This window comes from Ahaetulla prasina, chromosome 5 (genome assembly GCF_028640845.1).
Source record: "Ahaetulla prasina isolate Xishuangbanna chromosome 5, ASM2864084v1, whole genome shotgun sequence".
In the NCBI taxonomy this organism is placed as follows: Eukaryota; Metazoa; Chordata; class Lepidosauria; order Squamata; family Colubridae; genus Ahaetulla; species Ahaetulla prasina.
The window spans coordinates 53,553,021-53,580,964 of record NC_080543.1 but is presented as its reverse complement, the minus strand read 5'-3'; the positions used below and the strand labels follow the sequence as shown (position 1 = coordinate 53,580,964).

At 37.1% G+C, this 27,944-nt stretch overlaps 1 protein-coding gene across 3 annotated transcripts; it reads right to left on the bottom strand.

The window, feature by feature from the left end:
- Positions 1-737: 737 nt before the first annotated feature.
- On the bottom strand, positions 738-26,792 carry GABPA (GA binding protein transcription factor subunit alpha). 3 transcript variants are annotated; one of them, XM_058186749.1, is made up of 10 exons: positions 26,538-26,792; positions 21,249-21,349; positions 20,006-20,150; positions 18,611-18,695; positions 17,872-18,117; positions 9,794-9,988; positions 7,828-7,884; positions 6,737-6,877; positions 5,062-5,254; positions 738-3,240 (listed from the first exon to the last, which is right to left on the bottom strand). In XM_058186749.1, exons 2-10 carry the CDS (start codon positions 21,323-21,325, stop codon positions 3,012-3,014), a joined length of 1,368 nt encoding a protein of 455 aa, XP_058042732.1. In that variant the 5' UTR covers positions 21,326-21,349; positions 26,538-26,792; the 3' UTR covers positions 738-3,011. The 3 variants fall into 3 exon arrangements, with proteins under 3 accessions (XP_058042732.1, XP_058042733.1, XP_058042735.1); XM_058186750.1 differs by lacking the exon at positions 26,538-26,792 and adding an exon at positions 25,768-26,334; XM_058186752.1 differs by lacking the exon at positions 26,538-26,792 and adding an exon at positions 25,772-26,334.
- Between the last annotated feature and the right edge of the window lie 1,152 nt (positions 26,793-27,944).

The following is a 27,944-nucleotide window of genomic DNA, read 5'->3' as shown; positions in this document are numbered from 1 at the left end:
TTTTTGATAACCTTTTGCTTCCAGTCTAGGAGTCTGATAATTAAGTATTCTGTTCCTGTTCCTTTATTAAATAAGCTACCTAACCATGCTTGACACCAGAATCGGGGGAGGGGGAATTTATAGAATGACCTTTCTCCTAAAGTGCTTTGATTGTGATTAGAACCTGTATTTGCAAAGATTCAGCACTTTCATGATTTCATGAGTTGTCTACTCTGTATCTCTCAATTCTATTACAATTATGAAAGACTGAACTTCTATATTAATTTATATTTTCTATATATTGATTCTTCTTTCGGAACAGTTAAATATTAAAAGCTTACTATTTGGATTAATATTAATCACTAAGTATAAGGCGTGCAGTAAGAACATTTTATCACATTAACTAAAATTTTACAAAAAAGCCTATTATACTAATTTGTCCAACAAGGAATTGTTCTGGAAACAATTTTTTGTAAAAATATGTAAAAGCCATTTTTAGATCAAACAGTTTCATGTTTTTAATCTAGTGCATCTAGAGCATTTATTGTTTATAGAACAATATTGTTGTAAAAGAAAGTTTCCAATTAAAACAATCATAAGAAAAATATTTCTGCTAGTTTTGAACTAATATAGATCAAGAGCCCAAATCTACTGATTATTGACAACAAATCTAAAGCAATTGGTATCACAGTTCCAGAATGTTTAGGGTGCAGACCTACAAAAACTATGAATAATTCATATTTGGACATAAAACAAAATTGCTGTGTAAAATTTTATTTTATTTTTTTACTTTTACTATATTGACAATTTTATGCACAAATATTTTAGCGTAAAAATAGAAAATAATTGTTTCATGTAAAATTACCAAAACATTCAACACAAAAGGAAATACATAATTTTAGAGCACATGTCCTTGAAGAGTAAAAATGTATGCAAACCCTCTATTTTACAAAATTTTGGGAATATACGATCTATATTATTCTTCTGACAGCCACACAATGCCATTTCACATATAATATTCCATACCCTTGTACTGAAGACCTCAAATTAGTCACAGATTGTCCCTCACAAGAAATACAACAAAATATTTCTAACTTGTTTTATCCTGTTCGTGGTTCTGTTATAAGGCTTAACATACATTAGCACTATAAACTGGAACAAATGTAACAAGTGCAGCAAACTTCTAAAAGAAATACAATGAAAATTTAAAATTCTGGGGAAAAAAATCAATGTATATAAAAGAGGCCATATGCCATGTTCCTTACTATGGCTTATTCTAGAATATGCATAGCTGAGAGAATATAATAGCATTAACTAATTTGTGATCAGAGTAATCTGAGTCAAAATGAACAGATTTATAAATATGAATGAGTAATCTGAGCTATGTTGCTTGTTATGCAGTAACAATCCTAAAGCTTATATTGACATAGAAAGAGTGACACTTATCTCTTTTTTTTGTTCTTGCTAAAACAAAATATGAATTCTTGATAATATATTTCAAATGAAAAAAAATTTATGATTATTGTACAGATTGGGGAAGAAAAGGGAAAAATAACAAAATATTAATAGAATTTAAACTATTTTGTATTCACTACACATCAGAGTGAATTGGATTTAACTGGCCACAAGATTACATGCTTTCTTTGCCCAAAATGATCCTTAAACACAACAATATATTCCTGTATATTTTTTTTAGTAACTTGAAAATGAGTAAATAAAACCATGAAGTACACCTTAGAAACTAGTGTAGCTGTTAAAGTAATAGCATCTCTAAGACTAGGGACCTTAGAACTAAGCCATATTGAATTGTTGATAAAGGATAAAGATTCTATTCAACTTGGCTACATTTTTGATTAAGCGAACCATAACTTTTAATGGCCTTAATTCAGAATATTTATACCAAATTAACCAAGAGTAATAAATATATTCATGAATGTGTTTCCCAGGTTCTGTAAGTAAAAAATAATAATAAAACAGGTGCAAACAGTGCACTATTGTCAGCATTTCTGGATTTCAACTGGTTATAATTTTTAAAAATATTTTAAATTTACAGGACTATGGTTTTGTCAATATTTTTTTTATTTCCAAAGCATTAAAACAAAGCTTGGAAACCAAGTAATTTAAACAAAGTATTATTTTTTGACACAGCTATTTATATAACTTTTGGAAATCAAACTCCATTCTTTAATTCTGTTACTCAACAAGAAGGGGTTTCTTTCTGTGATTAACTTAAGTCTTCAGTTGAAAAACAATTACAGTGCAAGTATAAAAGCGGAAACAGCTGATATACTCTGCAGTGTAGATTAAACAAAGCAAATTTATTCTTTGGATGAGAGACAAATTTCAAGTTTTTAATTCCTACAATAAAAATGTGAAAATCCTTTTTGTGCCAGATATTAAGCTTAACAAAATTTCTCAAGATAGTTAAGCATTTTCCCCTCAAATACACATATTTATCTACAGATATCAGATATACAGATATCAAAATACTCATAATTGGCTTATTGGCATTAAATTTGGATTTCTCTTTTCAGCAGTTACCTTTTTTCTTGTTAAGGGGCAAAGAAATCACCTTTGTATCAATGTTTTTCTTACAACCTGTCATGCTTAAAATTATAATGAGGATAGCTAACAGAAACTGTTCTAATTTTAGAAATTTATTAACATAGCATCTGAAGAAGTGCAGAGACTAATTTTTTTAAAAAAAATCTGACTGCTCTATATGTGAATGTTTTATTTTAAGCTCTGAAAAAATAAGCAATGTAGCACAACATAATACCAACAGATCTTCGATTTCCTTATAATTCCCAAACTCTTTGCTATAACCTGTATGTCTTCATATTGTAGAACCTGTGGAGTGCCGTTAACATTCATGAAACACATCTTTAAGTGAAAAAAGCCCTAATTTATGAGCGTTCCTTGTAGAAAATCATGCATCATATTAAATTGCCAATTAATAGATGCAGTTCTAATTTTAAAACCAGAAACTGCTAAGTGTAAAAGAATGTTGTCAAGCTTTTAGGTCCTAGTCCTCAATTCTCTTTTTCTGTTTGCAGAGATGCTGTAGCCAATGCAACTGCTGTGACCGGTTGTGTAATCCCATGCAATTGCATCTTTGCCAGTTTCTTTTGTTCACATTCTGTCACCAACCGATTCAGTTCAGCTGCACTGTACCCAATGAGAGTCTTCAAGTCACACACAAACTTGTATACAAACCTTTTGCCTTGTACTTTGCAGATCATGTCACCGTCGTAGTAATACCTTCATTGAGGAAAGGAAATGCAACAAGAAGACAAATGGAAAGTAACTAAACTTGGCTCATTTTTTAAAATTTATAAAATTTGTCTTTTGCAATAAAATTGATTATCTTTTTTTCCATGATTCCCTCAAAATCTGTGCCAATTCAGAAATTAAAACAATGAGATGCAGGTGACACAAAACATTAAGAGAAGTTCACTCATATCATGTTAGATAATCTCCATTTTGTTTAAATTTTAGCTTAGCCAGCCTTTATAACGGCCAGAACTATAATTTCCTGCATATTCAATATCACTATTGAATTATTAAATAATGTTGCAGCTAAAACATACATTAAACACAGACTGCATGATTCAAATAGCCTATGATATTTCTGTCCATCCTCATATGTACTGGCACCATAAAAGACTCCAGTGTTCAGACTGGAGAATATTTGGGAGAAACAGAATACAATGGATGTATAAAATCTGATAGGGAGAAAAAAGACCACTAAAGCATTTAGCACAACTAAATCCTTTCAGTTGGTAAAAAGAAAGATGGTTCCCAAACTCTATTTTTAAGAAATATGTGACCCTTTCTGTAAGCGAATTACTTTGTTTTAACTGAGAGGGAAATCATGTCAGAATCTTATTGAAGCAGTTTATAAACAAGTTTGCAGGCTAGTAAATAAATATTTGAAACAAACAAGCCATATATTAGGATTATCTTTATAATGAGCAATAGAATGTGAAGCTTTTTAACTGAAAGAAATATAAAAGGGTTTTCCAATATTAGGAAAATATTTTCCCATTGTCATAGTGTAATTTGAAACTATAAATGATACCAATTGAAGATGGAAGGTTGAAAACTCCACTGAAGATGGAAAGAAGTATTTTATTACAGAATACATTCTTTTAACATACCACACATCATTTTTTATATGGATACCTCTGCCTTCTGGAACCACTTTTCTCCCGAAGTCCAAAAGGTTTTCCCACACTGTATTGGGCTTTGGAAAGCCTTTTTTAAGGAGGCTATATGGCAGGTGGTTCATTATGTACCTTTTGATTTACAGTGTTTAACTGATTTTGTTTCCTCAACATGAGTATTAATCATTTCTCTATTCTTGGTTTGTTTTTTTTAATTTACATTTATATCCCGCCCTTCTCCAAAGACTCAGGGCGGCTTACACTATGTTAGCAATAGTCTTCATCCTATTTGTATATTTATATACAAAGTCAACTTATTGCCCCCAACAATCTGGGTCCTCATTTTACCTACCATATAAAGGATGGAAGGCTGAGTCAAACTTGGGCCTGGTGGGACTAGAACCTGCAGTAATTGCAAGCAGCTGTGTTAATAACAGACTGTCTTAGCAGCCTGAGCCACAGAGGCCCCTTTTTATTTTAATCTTAATTATTTATTTTTTAAGCTACTCCCTTGACTAAAAAGAATAGTCTTGAAGGACAGATCCACTATCAAGGCAAGTATTAGATGAACAAAACCTGAGCCCAACACAAGAAAAAAAATTGTGCAAATGCCTAACACTCCCTTCTCACAATTCTAATGAAGATAAAATAGAGAGGAAAAGTAGCAGAGAAAGCTTTGCTGAAAAGTCAGCTTCGGCAATTTCCTCCTCTGCTTCAACCATTTTGATGTTAATTAATCATTTAATTTTGAGAATTGAATCCGATATAAACTTTTCTTTATTTTATACTGCTGCTTAGATTATAAGACTCTAGATGAGCCTATAAAGCTCTTATCCATCATGTCTATTGTTCTAGAACTTTCAGCTGAAAAGCAATGTAAGAATGCTATAAAATCAATCAAGAGTTTTTAACTTACCGTAAAGCACGACTGAGTTTTTCATAATTCATTGTAGGCTTATTTTTACGTTGTCCCCACTTTTGGGCAACTAGTTCTGGTTGATTTAGTTTAAACTCTCCTTCATCACCAACCCATGAAATGCAATCTCGGGCATCTTTATCAGTCAGAAGCTCAAGCAAGAATTGCCATAACTGGATCTGACCATTGTTTCCTATTATGATTAATATGCAAATATATATATTAAGTATTTTATCTATTATATAGTTAAGGCAAGCAGAATAAAATAGTAAAGATAAAATTTAGGTAACTGTATATAGGTAATCCTTACTTACCAACCAAAACTGGAACTGGCAACTCTGTTGCTAAGCAATGTAATCAGTGAAATGTCATGTGACCACTCCAAAATTACATCAGTTATGGCTGTAGTCACTAAGCAAATCACCTGTGGTCATTAAGCATGATATCACAATTGTGATTGCTTCCTTCCAGCGTTCCCACTGACTTTGCTTCTTGGAAGTCAGCTGTGAAGGCTGGTTGAATAGCATGAATAGCAATCATGTCACTGTGGAACACTGACCAAAATAAAATATACTGGTTGCTAAGTGCATAAATCACAAAACTGTGGGGATGCGATGCTAACTACAACTTTGAGAACCAGTCACATATCTTGTTTTTTTGCACCATCATAACTTTAAACAACTGCTGAAAGAGCAGTCAGTAAGGAAGGACTATCTGTAATCTACTTAAAAAGAAGAAACTAATATAACAATAGATAATCTTCATCAAAATTTAAGATCAACTAAAATGTCAATGAAGAGACCAAGCTTTTTACTTATTAAAATTCTACAAGTTAGAATTCAAGTATAAAATATGTCCAAATGTCAGCTTTCCATAATTTGGACATGCTCCACAAGCTACAACTTACTTTTCCTGCATCACAATTACTGAAAATCACAGGAATAGACAGATAAATATCTGCAGATCAGGCAGGTTGAAGAAGACTTAGCTCAATTAAAATATTTCTTAATTCAAAAGCTTAACATTTTAGTTAATTCTAATGAATACTATTTGTGAAGTCCTGCATTCCAATCTCAATTTACAAAAGTGTTTAGTGCTGCTTGTAACCATTCATGATTGTAACCAATGATGAAAGCTCATGTTAGTTGGGAAGGTGCCACCAGATTCCTGATTTTTTTGTTACCCTAGATTAATGTGGCTCTCCTACATTTTCTATAATAGAAAATTCTTGAAGAGACTTACAACGAACTTAAACATAAATTTAGTGAGAGAAATGATTAAACATCCTTGGGAATGACATCTTCTGAAAGAGTTACTAACATTTTTTTTTTTTTTAAAATAATGGTAGTGAAACTATTTCAAACACTTTTTGAGAGGAAGCATTAAACTACAATAAAAAGTTCATAATTCATAAATAAATAATTCAGTCCTTCTGAAACAGATGCTTTCTCTTTATTTGAGAATTTAATTTCTCAATGAAATATGCATGGAAAATTAAAATACAAGAGTAATAAAATATAAAGTGTTCCTTTATATAGTTTTATATTTCCAAAAATTGTACTTCATTTCTAGATTTTCACAAACACCTGGCAACGTAGGCATTTCCCTTTAACTTCAAAATCATTGTCTTTTTTTAGAATAATAATTAAAATATTTGCTTTAATAAAAAAAATACCTGTTCTGTTACCAGGTGAACTTCTATCTTCCCCTGAAATCCTTGGAGCTCTTTGTACTTTTGCTGTCTTTGCACTACTATTAATTACTTTAATGGTAGTTGGAGTAGAAGGCTGAACTGAAGCTGGAATAATCTGCACAGCTAGAAAGGACAACGCATCAGACAATAAATTTACAAATAACAAAATACATAAATTGCTATTTCCACCATAACAGAGACAACATCTCAAGATATAAATTTTTTCTGATGGGCAATGCATAATGTTTTGTTTAACATGATGTAATTAAAAAAGGAATATATAATGAATCAGCAACATAACTAATGCTTTATACTAGAAGCATTATTTCTTAACCCGTTTATCTGTAACCTGTACTCTGCATGTAAACTAAAAATGGAACTTAAACAGAGACAATGTTGAGAAAATACAAAGTGGATTTTAAGTCAGCTTAACTCCTGGTGACTCTTGGCCCTACTGAATTTCTATAACTGATGTTATTACTGGCCTGCCTGAAGTGAATGGGCATTGTTTTGTAGTGGTTCTGTTCCTGAGTAGGTAGTTTCAGTTTATATTCATGGAGAAACAGAACTAAAGGCCTTACTTGAGCTCTTAGCTTTTCCCAAAGTATATCCTATTTTCCCAACAACTCAGAGATTAATTCATTAGGTAAGTTTCTTGGAAAAGTCATCCATTACTTCAACTGAGCTGATGACAAATACTACTGCTGTAACATCCAAGGTCAAATTAGAGATCGAAAGAAACACCTGAACCTATACCTGGAGGCTGTTGGTTCTGGATTTGGCAATAGGCTCAGAAAATATTCTTTGCAATTAAGTTATTTTTTGGGGGAGGGATATAAATCAAATATTAATCAACTAGGTTGTCCAGCAGTAACATAATTTTAGTTCAAGTATAATTATATGAGTATATCTGCAGAATGGACTCTTCTCAGTAAAAAAATAATAAATTTCAATTTAATTTAATTATACTTTAAATTACTGCTTTAACTTTATAAAAGTTGTTTTTGTTTTTATAGTTTAAGTTTCTAATTAAAATATTTTTTTTGGTAAGTATTCAAAGAATGACAACTTACGTTGATCAATAGTAACTGTTGCTATTTCTCCAGAGTGTTCCTGGCTAGCTAGTACATCTGCAATAGATAATAAAGACAAAAATTTGCTATTAAGAAAATGTTGTTGCAGTTGATAAATAAGGAAAACAAAGGAAAATATAAAAAGGATGTGAGAATTTTATGTACAGTATTATAAACTGAAGATAGGACAAAATAGTTTGTTTTGTTTGAAGCCAGAAGAATTCATTACATTCTGTGTGTTCTGGAAAACTGTTTCAGATCAGCCATGGTTTGGCAGGACTGAAACACCAATGCTTCAATGTTCTGTGTTTTAGACAAAAAAGAAAGAAAGACAATCTAGATAGAGCAAACAGGGCAAGGTTGGGAAGCATTACTCCCTCTAACCCCCTCTAAAGCTCTCAGAATGGCAAATCCCACTAGTCTTCCTTCCCAACTTCCCTATTTTCTCAGGCAATATCCCAGCACGCATATCCCACCATACTCCTGCCCCCTTATTTTCAACATTTTACTCATCACCTCAGCTACTAACATAGCCACAGCCAAGGTGACAGCACAGGATATCCCAGTGCTCTACCTTCCCCTCCATCTTACCAGCATCTTCCCATAGCTATTACTGCTGATATTCCATAATACGTATTCTAAAAGCCTGATCATCCCCCAGTATCTCAGCGCCTTTCCTTTTTCTTCAGCTGCTACTGATATCCCAGGAGAGTATATCCTACCAGCCAACTTGCCCATCAATTTTTTCACCCTTCCTCAAGTTAACAGTGTCCTTGGCTTTTTTTCTTGATTCCACCATCACCACCACTGCTACCTGAATAAACTCCATTTTACTCAAGAACAAGGCAAACACTTCATTCTATGCATGGATTAAATAACCCGAAACCAGCTGTTCTATATCTGGAATATTTTGTACATCCTACTATAAATATACACAGTAAACCAAGGTATTTTTCCTTTATATATCTATTATACTAATTTACATTATAAATTCTATAAGACAATTTCAGTCTTACTTTTTCTTTTAATTCCCAGTCTTTTTCACCAGTTAACTTCTGCTATTGAAAATGTTGAATTATGAATGGATATGTTTTTGTTAAGAGGGAGAGATGTATTTATATGTACTTTGTATGGTTGAGGAAGTGGGTATTAGCTAGATTCCCAATCATATCTACTTGTCAAATAACATTTAGTCAGGTGACTAGCTTAATGTTTATTTGATGCAGGACAGCCACCTTTAGGCATCAGAGGCACACATTCTCTGCAGAACAGCATTTGCCCAGATATCAGAACACAGCGCACACACAATGACTTTTGGGAAGTCCTTGCAAAAATGACTTTTTTACTAAGCCTTGGAAAGTTACACTGTATGATCTACTCCTTTTTGCAACAGCAGTTGTTTTATGCTTGGTGGGTGTGAACGGATTAGATTCACAGGTTCTGTCATTATGTATTTGCTATTTTATGAACTGTGGTAGCTATTATTTTGTTGTAAAGCTTATTGTATGTTTTGAATTCAATTTACAATGGTAGATAATGCTGCTTAAAGTCAATTTCACCTGGAACAGCAAGCAAGCAAACAAACAAATACCGGTAAATAAAACAGTGGATATCCATAGCATTATACAAAATTGTGCATTTTTATTTAATGTCTGCTTATTTTTCAGAGGCAGACTGAAATCTTTTTAAAATCGTACAAAATTGTTTTATTAAACAGAAAAACATGAGCATTGACATTTCAATAGTATTATTAAAATAATTGTACTGTTTTATAGTATCAGTATCTTTCAAAAAAAAATTCTGCTAAAAACTGCAAAGATAGAAATGGATTATAATTTCACATAGCCAAATAGCATTTAAATTCACATTTCATGCATACATTGTCTGAGATCTAGAATATCCACAATGTAAAACATTTTATTCATTTACTTTTTAAAAAGCACACTTGCTAAGAAAACGCACATACATTTTCGAAGAAGTTCCAGGTGGCTCCATAGGATTTCTCCCCGAGGGACTCTTTGGAAGAAATCTTCTTGGCTGAGGCTACACAGTTCTCTTCCTGGAATGCTAAGTGTATTGAGATCAATGTCCGTCATGCTGAATTCCTTCATCACCCATACAACCCAATGCAGTACCTGATCAGTTGACCATTGTACTGGATCTAGGAAAATAGAAAGAATTCATTTTCCCAATGCTGAAATATGACATATTCTATATAATGTACATTCTGCAAAAATAATGAAGTCATCATAAAATTCCAGCAGAAAATAGTCATCTAAGAAGCAACTGAGAATTAGTAGGGTCAAATCTAATTAAAATTGCAATTTCTTTCAGAATCATTTGGAATTCATCACCTGAATCATCAGTTTTAGGAAAGAAAAACTTTATTAAAAATTTTTATTTATTTATTTATTTATTTATTTATTTTGTCACAACATCATACAAAAAGATTATATAGTATATACACATATAAACATATATAGGAAGAAGAAAAGAAAAACAATAGGACAGGAACGGTAGGCACGTTTGTGCGCTTATGCACGCCCCTTATGGTCCTCTTAGGAATGGGGTGAGGTCAATAGTAGAAAGTTTTTGGTTAAAGCTGTTAGGATTATGGGAAGAGACCACAGAGTCAGGTAAAGTATTCCAAGCACTGATGATTCTGTTGCAGAAGTCGTATTTTCTGCAATCTAGATTAAAGCGGTTTACATTAAGTTTAAATCTATTGGTTGCCCTTGTATTATTGCAATTAAAGCTGAAGTAGTCTTTGACAGGAAGGACATTACAATAGATGATTCTGTGAGCTAAACTTAGGTCTTGTCGAAGGCGACGGAGTTCCAAGTTTTCTAAGCCTAGGATTTCAAGTCTGGTGGGATAAGGTATTTTGTTGTTTTCAGAGGAATGGAGAACTCTTCTTGTAAAATATTTCTGGACACGTTCAATTGTATTGATGTCAGAGATGTGGTGAGGGTTCCAAACAGGTGAGCTGTATTCTAGAATTGGTCTAGCAAATGTTTTATATGCTCTGGTTAGTAGTGTGGTGTTTTGGAAAAGAAGCTGCAAAATTAGGTTTACAACTCTTAGAGCTTTTTTGCTATGTAGTTGCAGTGGGCTTTGGCACTTAGATCATTTGACATGAAAACTCCAAGGTCTTTAACGGGATGGGGTCGTCTGTAAGGTAATGTCCATCTAGTATGTACTTAGTTTTAGAGTTCTTTTTCCTATATGTAAGACTGAGCATTTGCTGGTTGAAATTTGAGCTGCCAATTTTAGACCAAGCGGTTAGATGGTCAAGGTCGTTTTGAATGATAGAAGTGTTGTCTGTGGTGTTAAATAGTTTGACATCGTCAGCAAAGAGAACACAATTACTTGAGATATGGTCACAAAGATCATTAATGTATAGAATAAAGAGTGTTGGTCCAAGGACGCTGCCTTGAGGAACGCCACTCTTGACAGGAACAGGATTTGATAAAGCATTGCCAATTTTGACCACTTGTTGTCTGTTAGACAGAAAAGCAGATATCCATTTGTGGAGGGGTCCTGAGATGCCATAGGATGTTAGTTTAAGGAGAAGTTTATCGTGTACTACTGAGTCAAAAGCTTTGCAGAAGTCTATGTAGATTGCATCTATTGATTTGCCTTGATCTAGATTTGAAGTCCATATGTTTTTGCAGTGGAGAAGTTGTAAGTTACATGATAACTTTTTCCTGAAACCAAATTGTTTGTTGGAGAGTAGGTTGTTAGTTTCTAAGTGTGAGGTAATGGATTGATTGATGATAGATTCCATGACTTTGCAGGTGACGCAGCAAAGGGAGATCGGTCTGTAGTTTTCGACTAAGCTGGGGTCTCCTTTTTTGAAGATGGGGATGACTGTGGCTAGTGACCAAAGTTTGGGAAGAGAACTGGTAGTGAAAGCTTTATCAAAGATAATACTTAGGGGTTCAGCTATATTAATGGAAAGTTTTTTTAAGAAATATGCACATAGACCATCAGGTCCAATAGAAAGCGATGGTTTTAAGTTGTGAAGAGCTTTACCAACGTTGTCTTCTGTGAAATCTATATGAGTTAGATCATCATAGTCATTGCTGGTTCGTTTGTGGAATGTTGGATATGTGTTATCGGAGTTAACAAAAACTGAGCCAAAGAAAATGTTGAAGAGGTTTGCTTTGACTGTTTCGTCATTGCATTCTTTGTTGTTAGAATCTTTTAGTGGTGGGATGGATCTTGAATCTTTAAGTTTACTGTTGACAAAATTATAAAAGGCACGATTGGAATTTGTGCGTAAAGGTTTTCTTCTTGCTTGGTGTGGTAATTTGTGCATTCAGTTTTAATTTGGTTGCATATGTTTCTGTAACGGTTTCTGAAGTTTGTAACATAGCCTTTTTGTTTCTTTTCAGAGGATTTTTTTGATTGAAGCTTTTTATTGATATGGGTAGTTTGTTTTCTTGGACATGGTAGTCATTCGTGGTACATATAATTTAATGACTCTATTGATTTCAAGTAGGAAGATTCTATAGAGGTCATCAGCGGTTATGCAGGTTGCAAACAGATTTTGCCAGTTCAGAAGTGAAAGATCGTTGTTTATAAGGTCGTAATTGGCTTTCTTGAAGTTGTAGTTGGGGGTTCTGGTGTTATGACGATTAAGTAGGGACGTATATTGAGACGAAAATCAATCATGCAGTGGTCACTGTTTGAAAAAGGTTCTTTAATTTGTATACCGTAAATTGAGTTTGGATTGTTGCAGAAGATGAGGTCAAGGCAGTTGTTGAGTCTTGTATTGTTAGTTACAAGTTGTTCAAGACCTAGGTTTGTAACAGCGTTGTATAGTGTAGTATGGATTGGGTCAGTTGAACATTCATTGGTTGTCCAGTTAATGAGAGGTAGATTTAAGTCACCAAGGAAGATAAGAGGGTATGGGCAAGAGGTAGTCCATGTTAGCATTGAGGTTAGCATATTTGCGTGGGTAATGTCATAGTCGGGGGCTCTGTAGCATAGTAAGAATCAAGAGTAGTGTCAAGGGATAGGTCGCATACTATGGTTTCAGGAAGAGAGAGTTTATGTGCTACTTGGATATTTTTAGATTCAGTGTCTTTTGTAAAAGATAGCCACTCCACCACCTCTTCGGTTTTCCGATCTGATCGATAGACTTGATATTCTTTGTTTGAGATAATGGAGTCAGGAAGGGATGAATTCAGCCATGTTTCAAACAAAATGATATCAAATGTGCCACTGTTTAATAAGAGGATAAATTCAGGTAATTTGTTGACTATGCTTCTTGCATTTATCAATTTGCATTTGAGATCTGATATGATTGGTGTTGAAGAGGTAAGGCGTGCATACCTAGTTTTGGGTGTTAGTAGGTTGGGGGTTGTGGACAATAGATGGTTGTATAGATGGTTGGATGGTAGTTTGGGTGTTTGGATGGATGGTTGTTTGGATGGCTGGTTGGGTGGATTGTTGGGTGGCTGTTTGGATGGCTGGTTGGATGGCTGTTTGGATGGCTGCTTGGATGGCTGCTTGGATGGCTGTTTGGATGGTTGGTTGGATGGTTGGTTGGATGGCTGGTTGGATTGTTGATTGGATGGCTGTTGGTTGGATAGTTGGTAAGATGGTTGGTTGAATGGGAGGTAGGGGGATGGGTACTTGGTTGAATACTGGGATGGCTGGTTGATTGTTATGGGTGATGGGGGGTTTGGAGGTGATTTTTTGATTGCAGGTTTTATTTTTTATGCAATCAGCATGGTAGTCGATGTATAGGTTGGATTCACCATTGTCTTGTCTTCTTTTAAGTTCTGTGCGAAGTTCACGAGAGCGTATCCTTTGTAGAAAGGATAGGTCAGGACGTGATCTAAGTTTACTGTAGGTAGGGTTGGATTTAGCAATTGAGTTTATAGTCTTTATGAATTTGCGTTTGCTGTCCTCATTAGTGCATATAACTCTACAAAATCTTGGTGCTGTTGTCCCATCGCTGTTTTTATATTCTGGTCCATCTCTGGAGACAGCAATTATTTCATTTGGGGAGATGGTTGATGAATTATAATTTCCAATGATGTTGTGAATCTTATTGATATCTGGTTCATTTGTGTTTTCAAGTCCAAATAATATTGCATTATTTTATTTTTGTCCTCTCTCCATTGCATCTCTGATTAGTTGATTAGTAGTTGTTTGTTGATTGGGTTGTGTTGTATTAATTTGATGTCTAGGTTGAGTTGTAAGTTGTATATTTTGTGGTGATAGATGAGTTTGGAAGAGATTTAGATCATTAGAGTTTTCATTTTTTAGTGTTGAGATTTGTTTTATCAAATCTGTAAAACTTTGTTCAATAACTGATAGAATTTTTTTCTAAGTTTTGTTCAATATTTTGAATTCTTTTTCTAGGTTTTGTTCAATATTTTGAATTCTTTTTTCTAGGTTTTGTTCAATAGCTTGTAATCTTTTATCTATGTTTTGTTCAATAGTTGTTAATCTTGATTCTAAGATTTTATCAGCGTTTGATTTTCTGGCTGGCATAATGATGATCTTTCTTATTCCTTTGTTTTATTTATTTATTTATTTATTTATTTATTTTATTTATTATTATTTTATTTTAGTAATGATTAAGTGTCTGTCACTTAATCAATTATCTTTGATTTTATATCTGTCTCTTTAACTTTAAATGGTAGTCAATTTGGCAGTTGCTATGGTAATAGGGAGTTACTATGGTAACAGTGAGATTTGGCGGGAAATTTAAAATGGTGAGATAGGGTGGTTGGAGAAGCTTCTTTACAGGTGGCTGTAATGGCGGAGATTCAAAAGTCAGTAGAGGCCGGAGACTGGAGTCTCCTAGGAACTCACCAGTAGTCCTGCAGCAGTCCTGCCGATTGGGGATAGGTTGATTAGGGTTGTTGTAAATGTTGCTGGGCTTTTATCTCCTTGGTGGGAAATTTAAAGTTTGTAGCAATGTGGGAGGCGATGATGGAGGGCGGTGATGGCAGCGGTGCGACTCACGGTATCGGCAGCGGCAGCGGCAGTCCCGGTCTGGTGGGGTGGCTTTAGTGGTTTGGTGTCTCCAGCCGCCTTTAATGCGGTAGCGGTGGTCTCGGGTCTGGCGGCGGCTCTGGCGGCACAAGCGGTAGCGGCAATCCCGGGCTGGCGGCGGCTCAGTGGCGGCTCGGTGGCGCTCACGGGCTGGCGGCGGCTCGCGGTGGCTCTGGCGGCACAAGCGGCAGCGGCAGCGGCAGTCTCAGGGCTGGCGGCGGCTCTGGCGGCACAAGCGGCAGCGGCAGTCTCAGGGCTGGCGGCGGCTCAGGGCTGGCGGCGGTAGCGGGCGGCGTGGCTGCGGCGTGGCTGCGGCAGTCCAGGCTCCGGCGGTCTCCGACTCTTCGCCCACCGCCTGAGTCCTCAGCAGCCTGGAAGAACCTCGGCAGCCTCAATCCACGGCAGCCTGGAAAAACCTTCGGCTCTGGAGTATCGCCAGCAAGGAATCTTCGGGGAAACTGCTCTCCTAAGAGCTCAAAAGAGCCCTTTTACAGAGAGCATTTCTCCGGTGCAACCTTCCTGGTCGCCATCTTCCGGAAGTTTTTTTGAGTGTTTGAGTGGTCCAGAACAGTGTGAGTCACAGGTGCTCAAGAGGATGTACAGGGGAGGAACACTTACCTAGCAACTTGCAATCTTCCCTGCTGGTTTCCCCACTAATTTTCTGGAGGAGTCAGCAGAAAGGTTTGCAAATGGCAATCAAGTGATTGCATAGTGCTTGGCAACCAAGTGTAAAAGCAATTTGCCAAGTGCCCAAATTGCGATCTCATGACTGCACGGGTGCTGTAACAGTCACAACTTTAAGGACCAGTTCTAAGTTCCTTTGTTCAGTACCATCATAAGACTTCCGGTGTGATGTCACAGTGGTGCATACAAGAGAATGGGGCTCTGTTCTTTCTCTCTGAATTTTCGTGTCTGGAGGCCTGTAGAGGCGAAGTTAGACCCTGGAGGAGTTGGCATTATAGAGGGGATAGTCTGGGGGTGACGGGGAGAAGAGCGATCCCCTGTTGCAGCAGGAGGAACCCCTTGAACCCAGCACAAAAGAGACCGGCTATTATGGTCAAGTCCGGAGACGTGACAGCCTGATCGAATGGCGGAAGAAAAGACTGGGAAACAACGAGAAGTATCAATGGAGAGTGGCAGGACAGAGTAGGATACTGGATTGATTCCCTAAATTGGAGAAACATACAAGCTGATAGACAAGTGAATCTTCAAGTGAGTGGTTGGAGCGAAATCTTGAGAAGACAGGATCAGCACGCATGGCAGTGGTGGGAGCGAAATCTTGAGAAGACAGGATTAGTACACGTGGCAAAAGGAGAGGAAGGTGCAATTGACAATTCGAACAGATGCTGTGCCGGAAAACTGTAAAATTAGACTGATCATCGAGACTGAATTTGTGGCTATCTATTTCGAGACTGGTTATTGCGGTGAGCAGTTCAGGAAAGGAATATTTACAAAAAAGATTTTTGATAAGAGACGGAGATTTTAATGTTCTGGGAATGAGGAGAAGTGACAGTGACTGTGCAAAATAGAGGGAAGCTGAATCTTGGATTCGGAAAACGTAGAAGATGCAGATGAAATAGTGAGACTTAGGAGCAAAAAATCCTGCTGAAGTTTGTGAAGGACTTTGGATGTAAATATACCTGTAAATATAAATATATACCTGAAAACATTTACAGATCCCTCACATCCAGGACATAAACAGTTTCAACTCCTACCCTCAAAACAACGCTATAGAGCACTGCACACCAGAACAACTAGACACAAGAACAGTTTTTTCCCGAAGGCCATCACTCTGCTAAACAAATAATTCCCACAACACTGTCAAACTATTTACTAAATCTGCACTACTATTAATCTTCTCATCGTTCCCATCACCAATCTCTTTCCACTTATGACTGTATGACTGTAACTTTGTTGCTGGCAATCCTTATGATTTATATTGATATATTGACCATCATTTGTGTTGTAAATGGTGTACCTTGATGAACGTATCTTTTCTTTTATGTACACTGAGAGCATATGCACCAAGACAAATTCCTTGTGTGTCCAATCACACTTGGCCAATAAAAATTCTATTCTATTCTATTCTATTCTATTCTATTCTATTCTATTCTATTCTATTCTATTCTAATTCTATTCTAATTCTATTCTATTCTAACCAGCTGTGTATATATATAACATAGCTATTATTCAATTTACTTGTTATATTGATTGTGTGTGTATGTGTGTATTTACAAATAGATAAATTTATAAATAGATTAAGAGATATTTTTGTGATCTTTGTATAGAACCTTCAACTTTAAATAGTTAACATTTTATATATACTTAATATATATATTTATGCATATTTAAAACATGATACAATTTCTAATTAATATAACCTATATGACTGCACATCTGTAAACGTATTTAGATTAGAATTAATACTGCTATTGATAATCCATTATGTTTTCAACAGACATTGAAGCTGTTAGTAAATAAAATTCAGTATCGTAACACATTCCTTCATTTGCAAGTTCAATTGTTGCATATCCATAGGCTATAAAAACTCATGTCTCTTGATAGTAACTGGATAGACAAAACAATGTTTGATTCCATCTGTGCCAATTGCTATACAGTAATTGAGTTTCAATTTTAAATCTGTAAACTACATAAAGCTAAATAGAAGTACTTGCAGTGGATGAAACAGGAAAATCATAATGATATTCCACTAAATAATTTGTTTTAGAGTTACATGCAGAGCCAGAACATTCCAGCATTCCCCAGAATGTTCCACTCTTCTACCATAATGTACCAACCTGGACTTTGCAGGAGTGGTTGAATAATTTTATAGAAATAAATTTCCCATAACACAGATGGTTCATGATGTTTCAGACATGGTCTAAAATGGAATGTTCTAGAAAGTTTACTTCTAGATAACTACTAAACTCAGATGATCCTATCATCATGTTCTGAGAAAATGAGATGTATGGAGCAATGGATTTTGAACATCCCTAATTCTTATCATTTAATGATACAATGTCTTACCATAAGGTATTCCTAAGCGTTCTTGTTCTTTACGGTATCCTTCTAATGCTGCAGCCCATCGAGTTACTTGTTCTGATGTTTCATCAGATATGGTTGTAATATGTTTAGTTCCATCTAATGTTATTACTTGAGTTTCTTCAACAAGGTGTGCTTCAGTTTCAGTGTGATGGGCATCTGGATCAATCACTACCTCAACTGTTTCGACCGGTTTTACAATTTCAAGGATGTTTAACTTGGGGTCCATTCCTATATGCAGAAAAAGAAAGTGAATGAATATACAAACATATTTATAAATAATGAACAGTATGGTACCTAAATATATTAACTTAATGAACAGGATTATTACTTAGATTGCCTCTTCAAATGCAGTTGTTTTAAAAATCATATGCGGAACAGTTATTAGCCTTTTTTCTCTACAACGGTAAATTTTATGGAATATTATATGTGAAATATTCCTGTATGAATTAATTAGCAAAGGATTTCATTTCAGTTTTTTCAAAGTTATATTGCATCTTTCATGAAACAAGGGAAGGGAAAGCAAGTGAGAGAAAAAGTAATGATGTCCCATGATACTTTCATAAGCTGCCCATATCTATCCCAGCTCCCCATTATGAAACTTAGGAATCATTAGGAACTGGTGCCAAAGATATTTTCCTATTCCATCTTTGCCACCTTATCCTTCTATTTATACCTTTTCACATTGAAAGTCTACTTTATTAGATAATCTATAATAATTTACCTTGCCTCGATATTACTTGGACACTAAGCTGCACAGTTCCATCTGTTTTCACACCTTGATCAAACAGACTACGGTCTGGATCCAGCTTGATAACAAAAGGAGATTTAGAAAAATGTTGAAGTCAACAATTCATAACTATCAACGTGAACATTTCTTAAAAATTTCAAATGAGCATTGACTTTACAAACACAGATAGTCTTCAATTTACAACCATTCATTTAGTGACTATTCAAAATTAAAGTGACACTGAAAGAAGTGATTTATCACCATTTTCACACTTACGACTGTAGCATGGTACATGATCAAAATTTAGATACTTGGCAATTGGTTCATATTTATGATGGTTGCAGTGTCCTAGGATTATGTGACCATATTTTGTGACCTTCTGACAAGCAAAATCAATCGGGAAGCCAGATTCACATATCAACTATGTTGTTGTTAACCATGTTAACAACTGCAGTGATTCACTTAACAACTGTAGTGATAAAGGTCGTAAAATGGGACAAAATTTACTTAACTGTTTCACTCAGCAACACAAATTTTGGGCTCAATTACGGTTGTAAGTTGAGGACTATCTGTAAGCATGTGAAACCATTATTATCCAATCACAAATAACAAAGCTATCAATTTTAAAGACACATGCATGTGGGCTACACATACACAAACTTACAAACCCTACTACATTATATGGCCGTATCACCAAAATCAGCTAGTATCATATTTAACATGTCAAAATCATTGCAGATCAAAATAGTTTCCTCCCTGCACCCCAACATGGAATAATCTTTGTTTTGAAAGTTTGTTGAAAATAGCATTTATGCTGCACAGTACTGTACTGCTTATTCTCTATAAGTTGGATATTCCTTAAAGAAAAAGACAATTTTCTGCTCTCATTTAGATACACAAAAACATGTAATTCATCTGAATAAATCAAAATGCTATTTTTTTCCTGTTGTATTCATAATCAAACAGTGGCTTGTTTTGCATCCTGGAACCATCTGTTTCCACCATCCAAGCCAAAACTTTTCTCTACATGCACTACTATATTCCACAAACTTTAGTATTTCACATTTAAAGTAGGCTAGATTTATTTGCTTTCTCATATTCTTACTCGACCTTATATTCTATTTTCCTAAATAAATATTAACTTTCCTTTCCTTTTAAGTAATTCAAAAACTCTTATATAAAAGGTAGCAACTAGTTTGATAAATGTATCAGATATTAGAGGGGAAACGTAAGTAGAATGGTTGAAAAAAAAAAAGAACATATTGTATAAAAGAAGTGTACATAAACCTATGACTGATCTATATTGGACTAAATCTATATTGATTTACTACTAAATCAAACTCTAAAATTGATGCTTATTTACAACTCTTTAACAATTTGTGCTTATACCTGTATATCTTGCAGACAGATTTCATGGGCTTCTAAGGAACATTGAAGTCTTGGTTCCAGTAGTTTCTTTAGGTTTCCAACTGGTTCATTGATATCAATAGCCTGACTTACAAATTCTGCAGTAGTGTAAGTCTGTTCAACAATGCTGAAATGAAAGAATTAAAAAATAATTCATTGTATTTTAAACATTTTTTCTAGAATAGATTTTTAATTTGTTGGCCTAAATCTGATATGAACATTTTTTTAAAAGTTCAATAATATTAGACATTGACAAGAAGTACAGGTAGATAACTCATATATAAACACCTAATCAATGTCACTTCCAAATATTAAATGACTGATGACATAGTTACAGATGGATATTTAATGAAACTATTTTATTTTGAATTCTGAAATCCACTAAAGTAGGAGTGAGACAAAAACTACAACAGTAATTTATTTGAGTACCAGACCTAAATGGAGCCTTTTCATATAAAAATGCATTTTAATTAATTGCAAGATTTTGGAATTTACAATAATTTGGGAAAGGGGGTGCAATCTTTGGCAAATCACCTAGAGATTTAGCATATTATCATTAAATGTTTCTGTTGTTCCTATACCCCTATAGGGAATCTTCAAAATGGATAAGGATGTGATTCAGGCAACAGCTATTTTTAAAAAGTCACATAAGAAGGAACAAGAGAATTCTAAGACACAAATACATTACATACATTGCAAAAATCAAAATGTGTTGGCAGATGATTAGCAGCAGTAATCCACAAAACTCTTGACTAGTATTTTAATATTAATGAAGAACTGGAATCAAAGATCAAGTCAACTCTATGAAACTGCATTGACAACTATAAAACAATATTTCCCCTACCAATTAAATATTTCTCTTAATTATTTTGTAAGTAATATGTATTCTGGCTTTAAATAAAATCCTATTCATGAGATATTTTTATTTCAATTTTATAAACCTAATCCTAACCCTAAAGTAATAAGGATGAGGTAGAAAAAACATCCATTGCTTCAACTTATTGCAAGCATCAAAAGTTTTTTGAAGAGTAATAATAAATTTATGCTTTCTAGCCTTCTTAAAAAAAAACCTCATATTTGCATCCTTAAAGTCAAGAAAAATATTTTTTATGAAAACATGAATATGAAAACAATTTTTCAAATGGATTTAACCTTCCTTTAACTAATCAGAAAGACAACTATAAAAATAATCATGTATGGGGTCCCATGGAATCTTTCAATATACCTTTCTTCGGTGCACTCTTGTTTTTCAGTTCCATCAATTTCTATTTCTATTAGTTCTTCTGCTTCTCTTTTAGTCATGGTTGAAATATTTCAAGAGATAGCCTGCAAATTCAAACACAACAAGTACATGTTAAAATAAAAACTAAAAATGATTTTATGTAACATGCATTTTTATTATTTTATACAATCTGAAAAAAAAGATATACAATAGCATAAAGAATGCATGTTAGGAATAAAGTTTGTTGACTACTACTATGAAGCAATAATGGCTAATAATAATAAATACTAGAATTAATAATAATAATTCTAGTTTGCCATTACTTTAAGTTGTTGACAAGTGCTATATAAATACACTTGAGCATTTTTAAAGTACTTTTTTTGCCCTTCAAACTTGAAATGCTGCACAGCCTTTGAACTCACTTACAGTAAACAAATCACTTGTGTTAAAATAGTTTAAATACACAATATTTTAATAACCTCATATATTCTGAATTTATAAGAAGATATTACAGCACTGGCTCTTTTAGAAATCTTGTACATGTAGTCCTCGAGTTAGGATCACAAATGAGCCCAAATTTCTGTTGCTAAGCAAGATATCTGTTACGTGAATTTTCCCCATTTTATGACCTTTCTTGCCACAGATTTCAATCATATAACCATGGAGACGCTGCAATGTTTGTGTGAAAAATGATCATCGCTCATTTTTTTAGTGCCATTGTAACTTTCAATGGTCACTGAATGAACTGTTGTAAGCCGAGGATTACCTGTAGTCTTAACAGCTGATGTTAACCATACCTTATACTGAATTTATTTTCCATTTTTTTTCCCATCAGTTTCTGAAACACGCAGCATGTTATATCCACTCTAGTCCAAGAAATCCATACAACTTACTAGAATGTTATAGCTTAAAAGAGTTACCATATCTTTAGACTGCATACATTTACCAATTAAAACATTCATTTTAAAAGGTAGGGCTCTACTCTTCAACTTCAAAGACAAAATGGTGCTTTAGAATATTAAAGTACAGTCTGTACATTAAAGTACAGTTACTAAAGTAAAGTCTGCAGTTTAAGACTAAATATATCTCTCCCTTGGATCTCATGGCAACTTTAGAGGGTGGCCAAGCAGTCACAGAAAAGGCATGGCAGAGAAGGGTTCCCACACAGCCCACCAGCTTATTGCCTTTAAGTTGGAAATGTTGCAGTTCTATGTTAATGTGATTTTACATTTCTTTCCATTTCAAAATATTCATTCAGCTTTGTCTTCCCCAATATGGAAAAAAAAATTTCCAAGAATTCTAGCTACACAGCACCAGATACACAGCAAAGGCAGGTTAGAGGAAAAAAGAGCAGGCATTGGGGGAACTTTATTGGATATGACCAGGAAACTTTATAATCAGTCTACCAAATATTTATTATTTTATTTATTTATTTATTTGATTTTTATACCGCCCTTCTCCCGAAGGACTCAGGGCGGTGTACAGGCAAATAAAAACAGACAAGACAATATTATATAAAATGCAAGATTAAAAAACTTATTATAATTTGCCTAAAAATTTAAAATATATAGAAACTAAAACCCCATTTAAAATTAATAATAAAAACTATAAAATCCATAAAATTTAAGCCAGCCCCGCGCGAATAAAAAGATGTGTCTTCAGTTCGCGGCGGAAGGTCCGAAGGTCAGGTATTTGGCGTAAACCCGGGGGAAGTTCGTTCCAGAGTGTGGGAGCCCCCACAGAGAAGGACCTTCCCCTGGGGGCCGCCAGCCGACATTGCTTGGCGGACGGCACCCTGAGAAGTCCCTCTCTGTGAGAGCGTACGGGTCGGTGGGAGGCATGTGGTAACAGTAGGCGGTCCCGTAAGTACCCAGGCCCTAAGCCATGGAGCGCTTTAAAGGTCATAACCAAAACCTTAAAGTGCACCCGAAAAGCCACAGGTAGCCAGTGCAGTCGGGATGTTACATGGGAGCTACGCGGCGTTCCCTCTATCACCCGCGCAGCTGCATTCTGGACTAACTGAAGCCTTCAAGTGCACCTCAAGGGGAGCCCCATGTAGAGAGCATTACAATAATCCAAGCGAGAGGTAACGAGTGCGTGAGTGACTGTGCACAAGGCATCCCGATCAAGGAAGGGGCGCAACTGCCGAACCAGGCGGACCTGGTGGAAGGCCCCCCTGGAGACGGCCGTCAAATGGTCTTCAAACGACAGCCGCTCATCCAGGAGGACACCTAAGTTGCGCACCCTATCCTTTGGGGCCAATAACTCGCCTCCAACAGTCAGCTGCAGCTGCAGCTGACTGAATCGAGATGCCGGCATCCACAGCCACTCCGTCTTGGAGGGATTGAGCTTGAGCCTGTTTCTCCCCATCCAGACCCGTACGGCTTCCAAACACCGGGACAGCACTTCGACAACTTCATTGGGGTGACCTGGGGTGGAGAAGTACAGCTGAGTGTCATCAGCGTACTGATGGTACTTCACCCCAAAGCCACTGATGATCTCACCCAACGGCTTCATGTAGATGTTGAACAGAAGGGGCGAGAGAATCGACCCCTGCGGCACCCCACAAGTGAGGGCCCTCGCGGTCGACCTCTGCCCCCCTGTCAACACCGTCTGCGACCGGTCGGAGAGATAGGAGGAGAACCACCGATAAACGGTGCCTCCCACTCCCAATCCCCCCAGCCGGCGCAGCAAGATACCATGGTCGATGGTATCAAAAGCCGCTGAGAGGTCTAATAGGACCAGGGCAGAGGAATAACCCCTGGCCCTGGCCCTCCAGAGATCATCCACCAATGCGACCAAAGCTGTCTCCGTGCTGTAACCGGGTCGGAAGCCGGACTGGAACGGGTCTAGATAGATGGATTCTTCCAGGTATTGGGGTAGCTGACGCGCCACAGCACTCTCTACAACCTTCGCAACAAAGCGAAGGTTGGAGACTGGCCGATAATTTCCCAAAATAGCCGGGTCCAAAGAGGGCTTCTTAAGGAGGGGTCTCACCACCACCTCTTTCAAGGCGGCAGGGAAAACCCCTTCCAACAAAGAAGCATTTATAATCCTCTGGAGCCAGCCTCGTGTCACCTCCTGAGTGGCCAGCACCAGCCAGGAAGGACACGGATCCAGTAAACATGTAGTGGCGTGGAGCCTCCCCAACAACCTGTCCACGTCCTCGGGAGCCACAGGGTCAAATTCATCCCAAACAGACTCAACAAGACGTGCCTCCTCTCCCTCGCTTGGATCATCCCATATGAAATAGTGTAATGTACAGCTCAGCTAGTCCTTACAAGAATTATAAATTTAAGAAACAATATCAGGCCTTTAATTTTTCTCCTCCTATGGTAATCTGTTTCTTCTGAGCATCACAGGCTGTGTTCACAATATGCTTACCACTACTTAATTTAGCCAGGATTTACTGAATCAACCAAAAGATTCACAAAATACAGTGAACCATAAAATTGTCAACCTCTCTCAGTATACACAATATGCTGGCTAAAACATAACTGGCTAGCTTATGATTCAGTCTACCGTGAGAACTCAACCATTTTATGCCATGGGGCTGATATTGTTTCACTACTAACATCTGGAAGATGCTCTTGGGGGCTTAATGAAACTGGAAACTTTGGAGTTGAAAAGTTAAACATTTTAAATTAAAAACAAGGGGATGTTATTTTGCTCCTTACAATGAAGAATTTGATTGGTTGGTTAATTATTGTAGTCATGCTGATCAAGAAATAGTAAAAGAGCATAAAACTCAAAGCCAGACATTCTTTGTTCCCTCTATATATATATCTTGCTTTACTTGGTATTTGTAAAGAGAAATAAAAATAATAATTAGTTGCCCGCAAACCAGTTCTTGGTCCTTTTATTGAGGTTTTCTTAAAAAAAAAGATTAACCCTACATATGCATGCAGAACTTACACAAAAAAGTAGTTTACAGATAGTCCATGACTTATGACAATTGAGCCCAGAATTTATATTGCTAAGTGAGAAATTTGTTAAGTGAGTTTTGCCCCATTTTATGACTTTCCTTCCCACATTTGTTAAATGAATCACTGCAATTTATACATTAGTAACATGGTTATTAAATGAATCTGACTTCCACATTGGCTGTCAGATCACAAAAGGAGATCACGTGACCTTGGGGGGGACACAGCAACAGTCATAAATATGAACCAATTGCCAAGCATCTGAATGTAAATCACAAGTCCATGGGGATGCTGCAACGGTCCTAAGTGTGAAAAATGGTCATCTCACTTTTTCCAGTGCAGTTGTAACTTTAAACAGTCACTAAATGAATTGTAAGTCGAAGACTACCTGTATTTCTAGTGTGTGCCATCAAAATTACAAGTAACAACTGCACTGAAGAAACAATGCTGAGTTTTTCTTATTTCCAAACATTACAACAAACAATAAATATAAACCTTTCCTTGTCATAATAGTAAATACATTTCATTTATCCCTAGTTCTCGTTTTCAAAGCGGCCTTACTGGACTTTAAACAGGATGTAGGGTGCAGATATACTTACTTACAAGGTAACTTTTGCTACCAACTACGGCTATCCACCAGACGCCCCTTGTTCCTCACTGAAATAATTACACATCGATTTTAACAGAATACACGGCTGTAGCAGTTGAACGTAATTAAAATAAGCCGACAAGTCAAGACTAAGAAAACTGTACTGACGACAACCATGATGTGGAGCGTTTCAAACACGGAGATGGCGAAAACGCGGGATTAAAATTGAGGGAGGGAGGGAAAGGGGCTGCCGAATTAATTTTGAAATCTGTTGTCAGATACCCGCTCCGGGACACAACGTGGTCAGAAAAAAACAAAAGCAAAAGCATGTATATCAACCGATCCCTGTATGGAGAGAAAAAAGGCGCCTGCCAAAGAGACTTGGCTTTCGGCGGGAGTCCCGAGGCCTCTTTTTCCAATGTCCAAAAGAGGAGACGAGCAGGACGAAGGGATCCTTCCCGCCCCATGATTCGAGGGAAAGGGGGGAAAAAATAGGCAAAAGCTTGCCAAGCCGAAGAGGCACCAAGGGAGGGGGGGGAAAAACCCTTCCCCCGGTCCAGGCCTTCCTCCGTCACCCGCGGCGGCGCCTCCTTGTTGTTTGAACTCGAAACGGAAATGAGACTCGCGCCGCGCGGAGCAGAAACGGAAACAAAACACAAGAAGTGAGGAGGCCACGAGACCCCCCTCCCGCCCGGATACAGCGCGAGGCGCTTTCCTCTTCCCCCTCCCGCTCACTTTCCTCCGAGCCGCGAGCCCCGGAGTTCCCGCTTGAAGACTCACCAGCCGCCGCCGCCACCTCACGGTCTCCGTCACAAAAAAAATCCAGCCCCGCTGCGACTGGAGCAGCGCCGCTGCTTTCTCTTTTCCGCCGTGGCAGCTACGTCGGTTCAACCAAGAAGCTCCTATTTTCCCTGACAGTCCTGGCGGCGAAGGAGAGGTGCGGGGGGCAACCCTTAGCGGACTCCCAACTCGGGCGGTCGGGCAGTCGGCTAGGCCTGCGCGCGGGGCCCTGGCGGGGGAAAAGCGCAGATACACGATCCCCCCCCCCGCCCCGCGCGCCAGGGCAAAAACTACGACTCCCAGCGCCCCTTGCGAGCCCGCCTGCTCTGCTATAGTTAAAATTCAAAGTATTTTTACAAGCGCCACTTTGAAGTCGGAAGTGAATCCTTCTGTTTCCGGTAGGCGTACGGGCCGTTGGTTAAAAGAGTTTTTCCGAGTTTTTAATATCCTTTCCTCGTTAGAAAAGAGCCGGAAAGGAATTTCGAATACCTACACTAAAGAGAAGGTGAAGGTGAGCCGTGTTTAGATAAGATAAGTGATCGGAGACGGGCGGTCAAAAAACAAAATTCCCGAAACCCATTGCGACTTTCGGCGCCGGGGCGGGGCCATTTGACTGCAGGCTCTCGGAAGGTGACCGATCGTGGTGGTGGTGGTGCTCCTTGAGGAGTGGAGACCGGTAGAAGAAGGCTGAAAGAGCAGCTATCTCTGAGGGATTTCGGCTTTAGGTAGTTTAATCCCATTTCTCTCATTTTTCCCCCCAATCACATTGTTTCGAATCGTCTCTCCCTCCATATTCTGGTTTCTAGAACGATGCAGGCTTTAAGCGAGGGGCTGCTGTTAAGCGACTGGTAAACCGCTAAATTCGTCCATTCTGAAGCTGGTGCTTTAATTCAGCCACAGTAAGTCGGGATCGCGGAAATAATTCCCGGTGCATCAGAAAGGGATCATATTAGGGAAAGTGGGATTGGGGAATGCGAAGTAGGTGCTGTGGTGGCTTGAACTTCCAGAGAGCTGGACGGGAGGAGTTTTCTGAGCAGCAACTTCTTTGGCAGACAAAGCCAGTGCCAGCTGATGTTGTGGAGGCCGTAGACTTGGGCATTATACCCTCAGCGGCTTTTCTTCTGACGCAATATAGCAACTGCTATCCTTTCTACCTTTACTAGACCCGTTTTTGTTTTACGGTGGTGGAGGATGAAGTGAGTGCTATTGCCGCTTCCCCCGCCCCCTCTCTCGGGAGAGACAAATGAATGGGTGCCTGCAACAAAAAAACCGACTACTGTAGTAACAGTACTCTGATTTTGATAATAGAATGGACCTCAAAAGCTATTCATTGATGGCAACTTTATCAGCTCACCTGTAAATCCTTTCTTGATCTTGCCCGTAATCCAAATCTCTCAAACAGCTTGG

Excerpts from the sequence above, each read along its gene's own strand:
- GABPA (XM_058186749.1), bottom strand. The coding sequence starts at position 21,325 with ATGACTAAAAGAGAAGCAGAAGAACTAATAGAAATAGAAATTGATGGA. Across the intron at positions 18,696-20,005 it reads TCTGTCTGCAAGATATACAG|CTGGATCCAGACCGTAGTCT; the intron begins GTATAAGCACAA and ends TTTGTTATCAAG. Across the intron at positions 3,241-5,061 it reads AAACTCAGTCGTGCTTTACG|GTATTACTACGACGGTGACA; the intron begins GTAAGTTAAAAA and ends TCCTCAATGAAG.